This window comes from Thalassophryne amazonica, chromosome 16 (genome assembly GCF_902500255.1).
Source record: "Thalassophryne amazonica chromosome 16, fThaAma1.1, whole genome shotgun sequence".
Taxonomy (NCBI): domain Eukaryota; kingdom Metazoa; phylum Chordata; class Actinopteri; order Batrachoidiformes; family Batrachoididae; genus Thalassophryne; species Thalassophryne amazonica.
The window spans coordinates 19,482,432-19,500,420 of record NC_047118.1 but is presented as its reverse complement, the minus strand read 5'-3'; the positions used below and the strand labels follow the sequence as shown (position 1 = coordinate 19,500,420).

Genomic DNA, 17,989 nt, shown 5'->3' with positions numbered 1-17,989 from the left:
ATCCATTCACTAAATCTAATTTGATAAAGTGAGTGTCTTTATTTTTAGAGTAGTGAACACATGCTTGCATACCCAGTGTGCCAGGAGGGCAGGAGCAGATGTAATGGCCAACCAGATCAATGCAAGTGCCTCCGTTTTGGCACGGGTGAGACTGGCACTCATTGATCTCTATCTCGCAGTTCTGCCCGGTATATCCTGGCATACACTGAAATAATTTGACAATAACAATTAGGCATTTCCTGAAATTGTAAAAGTCACTATGGAGTATGAAATGGGTGACCTAGAGGATGGGAATGGAGAAGTGGTGCCTCTTTATCAAAACAAACAAAAAAATCCATTCTAAGTACAGTGCATCAGCAAAGTATTCAGTGTTTTGCTTTTTCCACATTTTTTCATGTTACAGCCTTATTCCAAAATGGAGTAAATTAATTTTTTTCCCTCAAAATTCTACTCACAACACCCCATAATGACAACATGAAAAATTTTTTTTTTAAATTTTTGCAAATTTATTAGAAATAAAAAACAAAGAAATCGCATGTACGTAAGTAATCACAGCCTTTGTTAAATACTTTGTTTATGCACCTTTGGCAGCAATTACAGCCTTAAGTCTTCTTGTTTATGATGACGCTAGCTTGCTTCTGTGGGTTTTTAAGAGAAGGCTGCAGGCAGCAGGACGAAACATGCTTGAAATGTACAGGAGACTTTGGGAAGCCATACAACAGTATCGAGCTCAAAACGAGAGGATACAAGCTGCTAAGAGGTGACGCATGAGGGTAAGCTAATTTAAGAATTTAATTAATTTGCAAAAATCCGTAAACAAAACAATCTTTTCACATTGTCATTATGGGGTATTGTGTGTAGAATTTTGAGGGAAAAAATGAATGTCATCCATTTTGGAATACGGCTGTAACATAAAAAAACGTGTGGAAAAAGTGCAGCACTGTGAATACTTTCTGAATGCACTGTATATGCTTCAGATGTTATCAGTTCCTCTTATCAATGCTGGAGTGTTTATCCTGAAGTTTTTGCATGACAAAAACCTGTACAACAAAGAAGACAGGTGCACTGACGCTGAACATCTATTCAGGCCTACATTTTTCTCTACAGAGAATTCAGCAGGAATAGTCCAGCAAACATAATCAATAATGCCATTGATACTGATAAAATCTTATCAATTCCCATCACTTGGGTGACCTCACTGAAAGCTGGCAATGAAGCACTCAGTATTGACGATATAATAAACTCACATCACACTGGTAACCTCCCACATATGCCCTGCAGGTGGCGCCATTGTGACAAGGTTTGTTTTCACAGTGATCCATTTGGGTTTCACAGTAGCTGCCGGTGTAGTCAGCTGGACATTTGCAATAGTGGGCATTCCCAGTGTTGACACAGTGACCTCCGTGATGGCAGAGTTCATCTGTCTGGAGACCTTGATAGAAAGATTTGGAATGAAACATGTTTAGAGGTGCTATAAATGGCATTTTAAACATCAATATCAAAAGAGCTATTTTCCACCTAAAGATGTAGGATGTTAACAGTGCCCTGCAGAGAGAATGAAGCAATACACCCTCTGTGTGTGTTTTGAGCTTTTTTTATTCATTGTTTAAATAGTCGGACTGGCCATGCGTGCAAGTTTAATGCATGTGACTCCTGTCCTGCAAAACATTGTACTTCCCCATGTTTATAAAGAGACAGTAGAGATGCTGGTGCTAATGAGACATATGGTGGCACCTTGAACTTCATTTGAGACACATAAAGAAAACTCATCCTTTGACAAACATACCTCTCTGGCGAGCAGCTGTCTCACAGGAGACCCGGGGGATGTCACAGTAACGACCAGACCAGCTGCCAGCACATTCACAGACGAAGGAAGCATCCTTTTGGCGACAACGTCCTCCATTTTGGCAGGGAGAAGAGCGCCTACACCAATCCAGTGGCGTCTGCGTAGGCAAGAAAATGAAAAAATGGACATCACTTATGGTCTAAAGACATAAACATATAAAGAATTAAGGCTTTGACTTTCCAGTGTGTTTGTGTGGGCAGACCTGGCAGCGGTTGCCAGTGTAGCCTCTTGGACAGGAGCAACGGAATGACTCCAGTGCATCTTGGCAGATGCCTCCATTGAGGCAGGGCTGTGAGTCACACTCATTGACCTCATACTGGCAGTGGGAGCCAGTGAAGCCTGAGCGACAGGTGCAGGAGTAGCCATTGATTTTATCGGTGCATGTCCCTCCATTGAAGCAAGAGCTGTAAACAGGTTAACACAAGAATTGTTTTTCCAGGTTTGTTGAAGTGTGCAGTAATTACATGCAGGTTTGGGCCACTGGCAAACAAATTTGGATAATCACAGTGACTTGTTGCATCTTGTAATGATTTTAAAGGATACACAAGAAAAACATGGTCACCTTTCAGTGCAGTCAGGGATGTTGGTTTCGCAATGGATGCCGGTAAATCCAGGTCTACAGGTGCAGGTGTACGAGTTAACATAGTCTGTGCACGTGCCCCCATTTTTGCAGGGGGAGCTCTGGCATTCGTTGATCTCTAAAGCGCAGCGGGGCCCAGAGAAACCTGGCAGGCAGCTACAGTGGAAGGAGTTCACTCCATCTGTACAGGAACCTCCATTTAAGCATGGGTCTGATGGCACAAAAGCAAAGGAGGACTGTGGTCAAATAAATGTATTGATCTGACAATGGATGTGACAGCTGTGAACAAAAAGCCAAAGTAATTCAATGCGCTCAGCAGCTACTCACTGGGGAAACAGTCATTGATGTCAGTTTCACAGGTGGATCCAGTATATCCAGCTCTGCACGAGCACACAAAGCCTCCAAGTGTGTTTGTGCAGGTCCCACGGTTCTTGCAGGGGTTGGAGATGCATTCATTCACATCACTGTTACACAGCTGACCTGTAAAACGTAAACAAATGGGTAGTAAGTTAGAATTCAAGGTTTACATGATATTATGAACAATCAGACAGATTCTCTTACTAGAGAAGCAAACACTGATGAGTAAAAGCAGTGTTCAAACCTTGCCACCCTGGCTGGCAGTTGCACTGATAGCCCAAGTAATCCGGTGAGTGAGTGCAGATGGCATGATTAGCACACGGGTTCGGGGAGCAAGGGGTGAGGACTTCAGCACAAGTAGGTCCACTGTAAGGAAGCTCGCAGACGCAGGTGAAACTCGCTACTCCGTCCACGCAAGTGCCCTTGTTCAGACACGGACTGGAGGCACACTCGTTGATGTTCACCTGGCAGAGGTTACCTGGTGAAGAAGTCAAGTATCATTACAACTTACTGTAGTACATGGCTTTGATGAGTTGCATGACCCCTGCTAAATCTGCTAATTATGCATATAATTTTAATAATTATTGCACATATTTGTTTTCCTCCCACTGCACTGTGTGGTTTAAAAACTTATAATAAATCAAACATACTAAAAAACTCCACATACATAGCAACAACTTTACTGGTAAGCTGAGAACTTTACAGCACTGAGAAAACACGAGAAAACTAGTTCAAATAAATGATAAAAATTATCACTTTTATAGCCACAACAATGTTTTTCTAATTTTGATAACTTTTCTTTTAACTGAAAAGGGGGGAAAAGTTTTGCATCAGTAATAAGTCTTCCTGTGCCTGTGTTTAAATGGCACTTGAGACAGCAAACACAAAACATAAATGGCCTGCACCTGCAGTGTAGCTTTCCTACACAAAGTTTTCTTCACAGAATTTGGAGAAAAACCATCACTCCAAACAGCACCTAAACTGATCGTAGCATTTGAAGGCATGCTTCTCAACTGATTAGTGTGCAACTCAGAACAAACTAATTATCTTGCCTGATCCGTTGGCTCAAAAACCAGTGAGTGTACTAACATGTTCTATGATGGAATCCTATCTCGTGTTGAGGTTGTGGAAGACAAACACAACATTAGCATGAGATTTGTAGCAGGAACATACAGCCATGTCAGTGTAAAAAAAAGAATCAAGAAAAAAGATTTATCCCCAATATGTAAATGTGGTATTATTCAGGAATCTTTCAGCACTGGCACTGATATATATTGGGAATTTTAACAGTAACCATGAGCTACAGTGACATTCTCTCACCTCGGAAGCCTTGGCGACACTTGCAACTGAAGCCGTTGAGCTGGTCGATGCATGTGCCAGCATTCTGACAGGGACTGGGCAGACAGTCATTTCTGTCTAGGTCACAGTTCTTTCCTACCCATCCAGGCTCACAGTCACAGCGGTACCTAGAAAGATAAGAGCTCACTTAATAATCCACATCATAATAAAACTGCATTAAAAAGCTACTAATTATGCACAAGATGGAAGTTATAGTAAAAGGAACTATCTAATAAATTGGTTACATCCATGTGAGACATATTAAACAGTAAGAATGAACATAACACCTCATACCCATTAATGTCATCTCTGCACGAGCCATGGACACATGGACTGCTACCACACTCATCCACTTGGGAGTAACAGTACGGTGGTTTAAAGCCTTCAGGACACTGGCAGTGAAATCCATTTTCTTCATCCACGCATGTCCCTCCATTCCGACATGGGCTAGATGTGCACTCATCGATCTCCACATTACACTTGGGACCTTTTCCAAAGAGACTTCCGTTTTAGTCAAAGTCAGTCAGTGCTTTTGCTAAAATTTACATTTAATCTAAAAGTTGGGACTTTACCAGTGAAGCCAGGTTTGCAAACACAGTCATAGCGGTTGATGCCATCTTTGCAGATGCCATAGTCACATGGGTTACTGGCACAATCATCAAAATTTATCTCACAGTTAGTGCCTGTGTAGACCAAGAAGAGGTTTTTCATTCGGTTTGTACTAATACTGTTAATATTACAATAATGATACAAACAGCATTCAGTGTAGAAAATTTTATCAAATATTGTGCAGTAAAGCATATAGCAAATTTAAAGTATTATGATGGTGATGTCTTAAAAAAGATACTGTTTTTATTACTGGGTGCAATCAAAATCTGGCATAGATCATTTGTAACCAAAAATATTTACATTTATATTTAGAAGAAAAAATAAATACCATTCAAAGATGTCACACCAGTAGACATGTAAAATTTAAAAATTTAATTTAAAATAAATCTGCAAAGAATGGTTAGATTTGTATGTGTAACAATCTAAATTTTTCCAAAAACGGTGTCTAATAACTGAATGTGCTTATGTAGTTTTCAAATTTACCTGAGGTTCCATGTTGGCACTGACAGATGTATTTGTTGACCAAGTCCACACACTTGCCACCATTTTGACAAGGGTTGCTGTGGCACTCATTGAGCTGGTTCTCACAGCGATAGCCCGTGTACCCAGCATCACAGTTACAAGTGTAGCTGGCAATACCATCGATGCAAGTACCATGGTGACATGGGTCAGGCTGACAGTTGTTGATATTACTCTCACAAAGGGTGCCTTCATAACCTAGAAAGGAAAAACACACAATGGATGTGAACCAGTCCCAGCAGAAGACTGCCCCTCCCTGAGCCTGGTTCTGCTGGAGGTTTCTTCCTGTTAAAAGGGAGTTTTTCCTTCCCACTGTCGCCAAGTGCTTGCTCACAGGGGGTCGTTTTGACCATTGGGGTTTTTACGTAATTATTGTATGGCCTTGCCTTACAATATAAAGCGCCTTGGGGCAACTGTTTGTTGTGATTTGGCGCAATATAAATAAAATTGATGATGATGATGATGATGATGTTGAGGATGTTACACCAAATGATGTAACAAATCTTCACATTTTTGGTATCTGTGAAAAAGAGCTGTTTTCTAAAAATTAAGCATGACAGCCTGCTTTGCTTTCTTCCTTATTCCTGTCACTTTTAATCACTGTAATCCTGTAATAATATATAATGTGTGTATATTTTGCCATTTCATTTGTGTTTCTAAGTCCGGCTGTTTCCTACTCTCTCATAAAACATTGTAAGGATTTTGGTTCTGATCACAATGGTTTCTGTTCCGATCGTGTGTTTGTGTTGGGATAGTACGAGGTCTGTGAGAAAAGAATCCGACCTTTTTATTTTATGCAAAAAACATATGGATTTGATTCATATATTTTTATGTCAGCCAAGCTTGAACCTTCGTGCGCATGCGTGAGTTTTTCCACGCCTGTCGGTTGCATCATTCGCCTGTGGGCAGGCTTTGAGTGAGCACTGGTCCACCCCTCTCGTCGTTGTTTTATTGCGAGCAAATGGCGGAATGATTTTGGCTTTTTTTCCAGCAGAATGTTTTCAGAAACTGTTAGAGACAGGCAGCTGGAAACCATTGGAAAAATTTATCTGGCTTTCGGTGAAAATTTTACGGGTTTCACAGAGAATAAGGAGTGTTACTACAGCTTTAAGGACGGCCCACAATGGCGCAGGGCGCGCCGTGCTCCGAGCCGCCATCGAGAGGCAGAAACCACCACATCATTTCTAAACAGATCGCTGTGTGCACCGTCGTGTGCAATTTCTCTGGTTATCACAAGAGCTGGACATCAGCCATTTTCCGGCAGATTTCACTTTTAACAAGAGATTTTGTCATGGAAAGCCGCGCGGAGGCTTCGCACGTCACGACCGATTCGCTGATGAAGCGAGACAAAGGAACACCTCCGTTTCGGACTGCCAGAGGACAAGTTGGGACAAGCCCAGCTCTCCACAATTTCTCTTATACTCACTCGAATGGTAAGCACTGAAAGCCGAGATAGGCATGTCTCGGTATCAGGCACTGAAAGCCCCCACCTTTTCACAAAATAACCAGTCTTCCAAACACTTCCTGACTAAATTTACAACACCTCTGGAAAGCTTCAATAAACAGTCCCTATGGATCAAAGACCCTTGTTGAAACGGAGCCAGGAAATATCAACACCCAAATACTCTGTAATCAATTTATAGCATCTGACGTCTCCAGAGGGGGTCCTCAATGTATTCTCCTTCATGTCTTATCAATAAAACAGATCAGCTCAACCAGTCAGATGATAAAAGATCAAAGGTCATAAAAACAACCAACATTGATAGGGAATAGGGCTAGGGTTGGTAACGTTAGACCTTACTTGTGTGCCTTGAGGCAGCTTTGTTGTGATTTGGCACTATATAAATGAAATAAATTGAACTGAATTTCAATTTATTTTCAATTTCAATTTATTTTCATTTATATAATGCCAAATCACAACAGAGTTGCCTCAAAGCGCTTCACACAGGTAAGGTCTACCCTTACCAACCCCCAGAGCAACAGTGGTAAGGAAAAACTTGTGAACTGTTGGATTATTAATGAATTGTCTTGGTGAAAACAATGTGTTGTTAATCACTACCCTTTTCTAGGATGAGTTTAGGAAACTTAGCATATATTTTGTTAGCCAAAGAAGAAAGAAGGCATATGTAATTTATTGTATCTGGTGTGTTTTTTAAGTAACTTTCTTTAGGAGAAACCTGAGGCCAAGTGGGCGGAGCTTATGACCATGTGCTTAGCCTCTTTAAAAAAAGTAAAAGTAAGTCCCTTCAGCTACTCCCTTGTTTGCACTTGGGGTCACCACAGCAAATCCAAGGTGGATCTGCATGTTAAACTGGTATAATTTTATGCTGGATGCCCTTCCTGATGCAATTCTACATTAACGTGGAGAAATGTGGCAGGGTGGGGTTTGAACTGAGAACCTTCCGCACTGAAGCCAAGTGCACGAACCACTTGGCCAAGTTAGCCTCTTTAAAATGACCCTGAAACAAGGGAACTCACTCTTCTACCCCCTCCACCCCTCTTCAACTCTTCCTCTCTTCTTCTCTCTAAGTCCTTAGTCTTAGGACATGGGTTTTGTTTCATTGTGTTTCTTTTTGTTCCATAACTTTCATTGTTTGATGCTCTGGCTTTAATAACTTTTAAGGCATCAAGTAAAGTCCTCTGCATTTTTGAAGACAACTTCCGAGCCGAGTTTTTCAAATTAAGAGTGAATTTGTGATTCTTTCTTCATTTTCCACTCAATGCCAAAAGTGTTTTTGTTAACTTTAATTTTTCTACACAACTTTCTTTGCAAAACCATGACCTTTTTCTAAATTTTTACAAAGACGTCAAATTGATTTTCCACAAGTTTTGGAAGCTGCCGCAGTATTTTTTGACAGCAAACACAAAAACCTTCATCTTGGGATGGTTGTGAACTCAACTTCTACGGAATGGCTGAACCATCACGTTTGGTCCCGGTGTGAAACCAACCAAGGAGTAATGCACACCTGTAGTCATCTGGGAGATCCAGTGGGTTAACCCAATGCAGGTGAAAGGAGGCCAGTAAAGACCTATCAGGAAACCAGACTAGACCGGAATGCTTCACTCCACTTCAAACGATCCAAAGGATCCAGATAAGTGAACCTTCAAGTTTTCTGATGGTCACTGCTGTCAGTGATGCAAAGTGGATTCCTCTGTTAAATTTTCTTAATAATAACAATAACGTGTGAACTCAAAATTCACCGCTAAATTCCAACCAGGTTTATTCCTATTAATTTCTGTATTTAGTGCTATATTTTGTTCTTTCATTTCTCTTGCTTTTCACGTGTCATCATCAGCAGATCGTCTCAGTAATAAAACTATGAATCCTTATTCATATTGTCAAAATCTCAGTCCCATGCGTTTGTACCTGTACAGATGTAAATAAATGGGTAAATATAATGCCGGTTGTGTTGTCTTGTGTCCAGTTTAAGACATGTGTTTAATCAATTGTATCCAGAACTTATGACTTTCAGATCAAAGACTGATTAATATCGATCATAACATAATCAAGTTCCTGCAGTATGCAGGTGGTGCCCATTCCAAAGCATTTATTTAAATTTCGTATTTAATTAAATACTGTTTAACTTGTATCCCTGACAGCTGGATTAGACTGACTGTCAAAAACAGCATGTGAACCTTAAACACTACACGGAGATATTTTCATACATTAAAAGACTTTGCAAACAATATCTCTGACCATTCATTAACAAAAATCTGACAGCATTAAGGAAGGAGGCATGTCTGTTCAGAAAATCTGTTTATTTGCAAAGACAGAAGAAATAGTGTCAATGCAACAAGCGAAAATGTTAATGTGCCTTGTGCAGAGCAGGAAATGAGTGCAATATCCACTTTAAAAAAAGGAAAACTTTCGCATTTGTTCTCCAGCCAGTCATTTTTGGGATTGGGCCTGTAGCACCGTCTGCATGTACTTGACATCCTCTTCCCTCTTCTTCATCATATCCCTGTTGAGCTCCAAGAACGTCTTGTGTGCTCCAGGTGCTCCTGACTGTTGTCTCACTCCATTTTGCCTGAATACAACAATAACAATTAATACAGGTCTTTATGGTCTCGATAGATAGCAATGCTGAAAACAGTTATAAACCACTGTAATGCAAATGCATCATCTGTAGCATATATAAATAAATAGAAAACTTAATTCTAACTAGAAGGATTCAATAATCACAACTGTAGCTAGTTTAGTGTGGAACAAAGGATTTTTAAAGATGAAAACAGACCAAAAGATCATATCAGTTTGTCCAGTTACATGTGATATCTGAAAGTACAGACTCTGTGTAATAATAATTGTAATTACTTCATTGTCAATTATTATTATTATTTTTTTAACCCTTTAAATTAGAGCTTTGGGTGGTGCGGTGCTGCGGTCACTTTCAACAATAGCACCGTCACTTTAAAGACAAGAAAAAACAAGACAATAGTGTTTTAAAGTACAAACGTCTCCACCACACCTGCTACAATTTCAGTCTTTTGTGAAGCAAAACATTGTTAAATTTTAAAGTCTCATGCGAAAATTAGCTTCAGTTAGCATGTTAGCTTGTTAACTAGCTGGTCAGCTAATGTTATCAAGTTAAGAATATATAAACAAAGTGTTGAAGTCAGGAAAGAAAAGCTCGCTTTACAGTTATGAAACAGATGACCGTTAAGAAAACTTACCGAGAACAGCAGAGCTTTGTAGCTACCATCTCCTAGGAGTTGCTCTGGCCGAGGCGGAGTTTAGAATCAAGAACACAACACAAGGAAATAGCATGTGTTCTTGCATTCACTTCCATTGTACTGATTATTTTCATTTTCAAATGTTCAGTTGGTCAGGGTGAGTACAAAGATTGCCGTCATCAAGCTGCGCCAAAAGACGGCAGCACTGATGGGGAGCTCCATTCAATTTGCACTATTTTTGCTCGTTTTTTTTGTTTTATTTTACCTTTTGCACTTGCAATTTACCGCATGAGACACTCCGCTTTGAGTATGACCGTGCAACACTTTTGGATTTACGTTCCTCAGCGGGAGAGGAGCTGCTCTTCGAGGACGGTGCAGCGGACATGCTGCCCCTGGTCCTAAACACGCTCGTTTCTTTGTTCTTCACGACGCCGCGGGACAAAGAAAAAGACACGGAGAGGAAAAAGAGCCGGTATTCTGTGCAGAACTCGACAGAGACTTAATAAACCTTCTACGCCCGGTTTGATGCAGACAACACCACACCTGTCACCAAACCACATGTGGACAGTGAGGACGCCACACTCCACATAGACACAGCTACAGTGAGACGGGCGTTCAAGAAAGTAAACCCTCGTAAGGCTCCCGGACCCGACGGCATCCCAGGGCGGGTGCTGAGAGTCTGCGCTGACCAACTCGCCGAGGTGTTTACCAACATCTTCAATCTGTCACTGAGCTTGTCTATTGTGCCCACCGCCCTTAAGACCTCCACCGTTGTTCCTATCCTTCCTATCGGGGAGGTGATGGTCTAGTGCAGACCTGGGCAAACTGCGGCCCGGGGGCCACATGCGGCCCTTTGCATGTCTCTGTCCGGCCCTCATGAGGTCTGTCATTATTATTACATATATTAAAAATGTCAAGCTTGTGTGTTGCAAATCATTAGAGAGGCTTATTTAGGTATATTTAAATATTTACATATTATTACAAGAATAAAAATTACCCATAAAAGCTATTAAATAGGTAATTATTTGTAAAATTTGTAATGGAGACAGCCGAGTTATCGATGGTGTGGCCCTCGGACATAATTCAGGTTCCCTATGTGGCCCCTTGTAAAAATTAATTGCCCACCCCTGGTCTAGTGGATAAGGCATTGGGCTTGAGACCAGAAGATCCTGGGTTCAAATCCCAGCCTGACTGGAAAATCACTAAGGGCCCTTGGGCAAGGTCTTTAATCCCCTATTGCTCCCGGTGTGTAGTGAGCGCCTTGTATGGTAGCTCCCTCACATCGGGGTGAATGTGAGGCATTATTTGTAAAGCGCTTTGAGCGTCTGATTCAGATGGAAAAAAAAAAATGCAGTCCATTTACCATTTATCCCAAAGACCCCCACAGCAACCTGCCTAAATGACTTTCGGCCCATAGCACTCACATCTGTCATCATGAAGTGCTTTGAGTGGATCATTAAGAAACATATCTGTGCCTCCCTCCCCGACACCCTAGATGCCCTGCAGTTCGCATACAGAGCAAACAGGTCGACAGAGGACGCCACTGCTCTGGCAGTTCACACCTCCCTCAGCCAACCGGTTGAAGGGGAATACGTATGTGAGAATGCTCTTCACTGATTACAGCTCAGCATTCAACACCATAATCCCCTCCAAACTGGTCACCAAGCTAGGCCTGGAGAAGTCCATATGCTGCTGGATCTTGGACTTCCTCACTAACAGACCACAGGTGGTGAGAATCGGCAGACACCTCTCCTCCACATTTGTCCTCAGCACGGGTGCTCCTCAGGGCTGTGTTCTCAGTCCACTTCTCTACTCCCTCTTCACGTATGACTGTACAGCCAAGCACTGCTCTAACATGATCCTCAAGTTTGCTGACGACACCACCATCTTGTGCCTCATCACTGACAACGACAAGACTGCCTACAGAGATGAGGTGACATCACTGACCAGCTGGTGCCAGGAGAATAACCTCTCTCTGAACGTCAGCAACACTAAGGAGATGATAGTGGACTTCAGGAGACAGCACGGAGGTCAGCACTCCCCCATCCACATCAACAACACTGAGGTGGAGCAGGTCAGCAGCTTCAAGTTCCTCGGCGTCCACATCACCGAGGACTTATCCTGGACCTTACATGCAGACACTGTGGTTAAGAAAGCCCAGCAGAGACTATACTTCCTGAGAAGCCTGAAGAAGTTTGGCACGAACACCACCATCCTCACGAACTTCTACAGGTGCATCATCGAGAGTGTGCTGACGGGCTGCCTCACAGTGTGGTACGGGAGCTGCACCAGCCAGAGTCAGAAAGCACTGCAGAGGGTGGTGTGCACAGCTGAGGACCTCACTGGCAGCAGTCTTCCCACCATCCAGGACATTTACCACAGTCGGTGCCAGCGTAAGGCACACAGCATCATTAAGGATCACACTCACCCCGCAAAAGGACTACTCAAACTGTTACCCTCTGGCAGGAGGTATAGGAGTCTGCCAGCCCGTACCAAAAGACTCAGGAACAGTTACTATCCACAGGCTGTCAGACTACTGAACTCTAAATAACACAGAACTATGATAATAACACTGCACTAATCCACTTCTTTAACATTATATGTCTATTGCTGTTTTCAATGTGACTGTATCTTGTATGTCACCACCTTACCTTTCATAACTCATCTCAGTTTTTACTATTTATTATTACCTGTGCAATAACTTGCTACACAACTGTGCAATATGTCATGTGCAATAATACTATGTGCAATATGAACAATACTACAACCTGTGAATACTACAACCTGACTACTGCTGACTATTATTATTATTTTTTATTTTTTTTGCATATGCTTATATTTTCGCTATTAATATTACATGCTATTAGTACTTCCTGCAAGTTTGAACAGTCCTTCTCATCCTAAGCATTTCATTGCACTGTTGACTCTGTGTTAACCTGCATATGATCAATAAATTATCTTGTATCTTGTATCTCTTGTATCTTGTCTTGGTTCCGATAATCCAGCCTCCAAACCCACCCACAGCACCTGACGTAATTGGTTCTGACTCTTGCCCCAGCAAAAGATTGGTGCTACTTTAGAATCAGTTTGGAACCAGTTTTCGAGGAACCATTTCTTTGGGGAAAAGCAAAGACATGGCTCAAAATTTGGCACCAGGTCTGAACCAGCCCCGAAGCTGCATCCGTGGAAAAGGGCTTTGTGTCTAACTGGGCCACTTCACTCAACAGAAGGGACCCACAGACACAGAAATACCAAACAGCTGGCCACACATACAAAAAAGTAAGCTCCCCCACAAACATCATGTTAAATATCAGTTGATGCATATATACATGCATGTTTTTTGACATACTCTGCATGCTTTTTGACATACTCTGCTGTAGACTATTTTATGTAGGTGCATTTCCCCCCAAACAATGTAATGGAATGTGAAGGAGTACAAGTTCAGATGCAGCAGAAGGTGGATAGTGGGGGTTGAACAGATGAACAGATGCTGGGGTGAAGACTAGAGCTGCTTTTCTGCAACTGCTGGTCCTCAGTGACCCCCTGATCTGATGGGGGAAAATGGGGGATTAGGGGCCTCAGATCAGTCTACGTGGCCAGCAGACATTCAGGGAAATAGCTGACCCCTCAAAACACTGAATGCTTAACAAAGACCAAACAGACCCCAATAAGGGCACAAGGCACAGCTGCTCTTCTGCCTGACTGGACATCTTGAGCTGTCAACTACCCATGTACTTTGACTTGACAACTATTTTAGGAAGAGAAGCCCTTACCTTCAGCGCAACGGCACTCAAATCCATTTGGACGATCATAGCACTTTGCTCCATTCTTACAGGGCGTGCTAGCACACTCATCTATGTCGATGTGACACATGCTGCCAGTAAACCCTGGGACATACAAACATAGAGGTGAAGGGTCAGAAGGAAGGTCCAGTGAAAGGGCCTTGACTCAGGTCAGAGGGCAGCTTTGTCTTTTCTCAGAAGGGTAGAGGTCACTGGCTAGGTTAGTGACATCTGCCTGAAGTTGGGTTTTAGGGCGTCTCGACTGGTTAAGGACTTGCCTTCTGTGCACTGAGATGATCACTACAAAAAGTAATGGAAAACCTGTGACCTTGGAAATGTTTCTGAGAATGACTCCAACACATAAAAGTGGTTATGAACTTAAAAGAACGTGGAATATGTTGTGCTTTTCAGTGTCTGCATTACACCAGATACTAATAATCAATTCATCTTTATATTAATTTTCACTGTCATGCAAAATTAAAAATTCTCATGTATATTTTATTTGCTTGAGTCACACATTTTGGAGGTCTAAGAACTGTTAGCACAGGAAAAAATAATGACAATACCTCAAGATCAAATAAAATGTATTAGCTTGAAGAAGCTTGAGAAACTCAACAGGCTTGAAATCGGCGGGCATGGTGCCCAGACAAGGGTGAATTGGTGCATTGGTAGTGTACCGCTCTGTTGATTAACAGTGTGAGGACTGGCTGTATGTTGTTGCTTGGGTTGGGGTTGGGGAGGTGTTAGAGGAGACGGTGAATTGTTTTCTCTTTTGGGGAACCCCCACCCCTTCCTGCATCAACTCCACAGGCTCAATAGCTAGATGGGGGGTGCAGGGGGGAACGTCTGTCCCAGATGTAAATTGCGGACGTGGAAAAGAATCTCATTAGCAGGACTGCTGTTCCCCACCACCTCGACGGCAGGATGAGGGAGACTGCTGTCCCTTCTACATTCCAGAGAGGAGGGGAACAGGGTCACAATAGTGTCTTTGTTTGGGCAAGAGGACAGGCAGCCTTTCGTGCCTGCTTTTGGTGGCTCTGCGAGTGGTGGCTCTAACCCTACCAAACACAAGCCAGACTCTCTTTGCACCCTCTGGCTCTGGAAAATTTAAGCTTATCCTTTCTATTATTATTGATACCAGCAATGCACTGAAGTTGTAAAGATGAACTGAAATTTGCATTGACTACAAGTAAAGCTCAGTCAGAAGAGAAACATACCTGGCTGGCAGGTGCACGTGAAGCCATTAACCATGTCCCTGCAGATGCCATCATTCACACATGGACTGCTTTCACAATCATCTATGTCAATCTCGCAGTATGTCCCCGTATAACCTGGAAGACATATTGAAGGTGAATACACAAAAGAAATGTTCATATTATATGTGTATATATATATATATATATAGTCTCTTCGGGGAAAGGTGGGAGTTCTCGGTGACTTGTCCCTGCTGTACTAGAGAATGTAAAACATTCCTTACAGCGTTCCCAGCATTCCAAGTCTGCTGACCTGAAATCACCACACCCTACTGTCTATACAGCAGCCCCAATCTCTATTCACTAGATACGTCTTACACATTCTGTAGCAGCAAACTATGGAGCGCCCCTCATTGAGGTGAAACAGAGTGTGGAGCAGAGTGCTGCTCCCAAGGAGAGGCTAGCATCGACTCAGAAATAATCAGCAGCTCCACGTGAGCTCTGCCAGGCTGGCTGATGATGAGGAGGGTGAAGAGGAAGAGGCTGTCTCTGGAAATGAAGGGGAATAGGGGGAGGCTCTGGGAAAAGGACTCTCTCCCTCTCTGAGTATGAGGGGTGCAAAGTGGAGCACAGAGGGGCTCTATTGTTGCACTCCATTCCCACCACTCTACAGCTCATTAGTATTCACCGCACACTCCTCCCCCTAACTGCTGGCCCTCTCTCACATCCAGTCCTATAGACCCATCTCCCAGTTCTAATTTGTATAGTTCCCAAAACCTTAGCATGCATATAGGACTGTGTGTGAGAGCTTGTTTTTGTTTGTTTTTTTCAGTGTCCAAACCATCACGTCATTCAAACTAGCACACTAGCGAGCTATACAGGAGACTGAGTGCTGACAAGTGCCCCCATATGCTGCAACATCAGTGGGAATGTATTACATAACAGTCTACACTTCTGGCAAATATGACAGGCCTCAATAAAATGCTGATCCTCAGAGAGTCATCAGGAATCAGGGTTGTTTTTCTGTTTTGTTTTGTCAAGACTGGCTGTTGTACATAATTTTAACTGAGCTGTTTTCTCTTGTAGTGCCAAACTATAACCGTCTACGTTTGAGTACCTGGCATGCAGATGCAGGAAAACTCTCCGATGTGGTCCAGACATGTAGCATCGTTCTTGCAGGGCATGGACAAGCATTCGTTGATGTCAATCTCGCACCGCGGCCCAGCATATCCACGACCACACTGGCACTGGAAGGAGCCCTCTGTGTTCACACATTTCCCATAATGCTCACATGGGTTGGCACCTGGGGGCCAAACAACAGAGATCAATATATCATCATAGTATGGAACAACATCAAATGTAAAAATGCCCTACCAATTGAACATTCATCCATGTCCTGATTGCAGGCTCCTCCTACAAAGCCAGCAGGACAGGTGCAGATGGCACGGCCATTTAGGGGGTTTGTGTCACATACTGCCCCTTCGTTGCACGGGTTACTCACACATGCATCATCAAGATGGCACAGCAAACCTGAGGATACACAGTAAGGCAGTTTAATTATCCGCGAAAAAGCAACTCAAGAGCATCAAAGCAACAAAAATGATTAGTTGCTTCGACTTACCTGTTTTTCCAACCGGGCACTCGCAGAAAAAGGATGCTACTCGGTCGTGACAGGTAGCACCATTGAAGCAAACAGCAATGGCACAGTCATCAATGTTTTCACTGCAGTCATCTCCAGTCCAACCATTAACACAGACGCAGCTGTGACCACCAATGGTGTTGAAGCAGGTGCCACCATTGTGGCAAGCGTTTGGTTGCATGAGGCACTCATTGACATCCTCAGCACAGTATTGACCTAGTGTGGAAACATGTAACAGGGGCAGCAGAGAAAAATAAGTCAGATCACAGAAAATCCAAAAATAATCCTCCCAGTTGTGAGGTGGAAGGCCCACCCACCAACACACAAATCACAGCTCTTCCTAAGTTCCAAGGCAAAATGCTGAACAAAAATAGAAAAATACAGTACAAATGCATCGCATGCACACAAACACCCCTGGTACTTATTATCGTGAGTGAAAAACTGTCTGTTCTAAAATGGACATTTGAAGACGATAAAGCCCATCGTGTTTCTTTTACATTGCTAAGGAGCACAGAGAGATTAAAGATTAAACATTCAAGCACTGACCCTTGCAAAACTTTGAGCAGAATTAAACCAAGTAATCAAACACGGGAAGTGTTTGTCCATAACGTTTGAAATCAATCAGACTGGAACATGACCAGTTATACCAAATGAATATTTTAGGTCTATCACTTAAAATGACACAATAAACAGTATTACAGGAGGCGGTGACGTCAAGCAAAACCAGAATGGAAAGTTATGTTTCAAAGATCTTAAAGTTTGCTGTACCTGTCCATTCAGGTGGACACTGGCAATTGTAGGTGTTAACGCCATCCACACATATTCCACCATTCATGCACTTGTGGCCTGGACAGTCATCCACATTATTCTCACAGTTGTGTCCCTTAAAACCTGACACAGGGAGAGAAGCAATACTGATGATACACACACTCTTTATTCTTCACTGAATATTCAGCAGATGCTGTTCAACATGTAAGAATTTACATTACAGTGCCTTTAATATCATAGGTATTAAAGGCACTGCGCTGCGGTGGTTTGAATCATATTTGTCTAATAGATTACAATTTGTTCATGTAAATGGGGAATCTTCTTCACAGACTAAAGTTAATTATGGAGTTCCACAAGGTTCTGTGCTAGGACCAATTTTATTCACTTTATACATGCTTCCCTTAGGCAGTATTATTAGACAGTATTGCTTAAATTTTCATTGTTACGCAGATGATACCCAGCTTTATCTATCCATGAAGCCAGAGGACACACACCAATTAGCTAAACTGCAGGATTGTCTTACAGACATAAAGACATGGATGACCTCTAATTTCCTGCTTTTAAACTCAGATAAAACTGAAGTTATTGTACTTGGCCCCACAAATCTTAGAAACATGGTGTCTAACCAGATCCTTACTCTGGATGGCATTACCCTGACCTCTAGTAATACTGTGAGAAATCTTGGAG

General features: G+C 42.4%; 1 protein-coding gene across 1 annotated transcript in view; it reads right to left on the bottom strand.

The window, feature by feature from the left end:
• notch3 (notch receptor 3) overlaps positions 1-17,989 on the bottom strand; it is a 95,291-nt gene that overhangs the window by 7,872 nt on the left and 69,430 nt on the right. The window contains exons 5-21 of the mRNA XM_034191240.1: positions 17,303-17,425; positions 16,517-16,750; positions 16,270-16,425; positions 16,013-16,198; positions 14,920-15,033; positions 13,694-13,807; positions 5,214-5,447; positions 4,694-4,804; positions 4,416-4,608; positions 4,104-4,249; positions 3,028-3,261; positions 2,754-2,906; positions 2,409-2,637; positions 2,049-2,250; positions 1,787-1,943; positions 1,248-1,432; positions 73-205 (exon numbers count right to left, since the gene is read on the bottom strand). Of these exons, the coding sequence (XP_034047131.1) occupies positions 73-205; positions 1,248-1,432; positions 1,787-1,943; positions 2,049-2,250; positions 2,409-2,637; positions 2,754-2,906; positions 3,028-3,261; positions 4,104-4,249; positions 4,416-4,608; positions 4,694-4,804; positions 5,214-5,447; positions 13,694-13,807; positions 14,920-15,033; positions 16,013-16,198; positions 16,270-16,425; positions 16,517-16,750; positions 17,303-17,425 (2,904 nt within the window). The remainder of the gene's footprint in view (positions 1-72; positions 206-1,247; positions 1,433-1,786; positions 1,944-2,048; positions 2,251-2,408; positions 2,638-2,753; positions 2,907-3,027; positions 3,262-4,103; positions 4,250-4,415; positions 4,609-4,693; positions 4,805-5,213; positions 5,448-13,693; positions 13,808-14,919; positions 15,034-16,012; positions 16,199-16,269; positions 16,426-16,516; positions 16,751-17,302; positions 17,426-17,989) is intronic.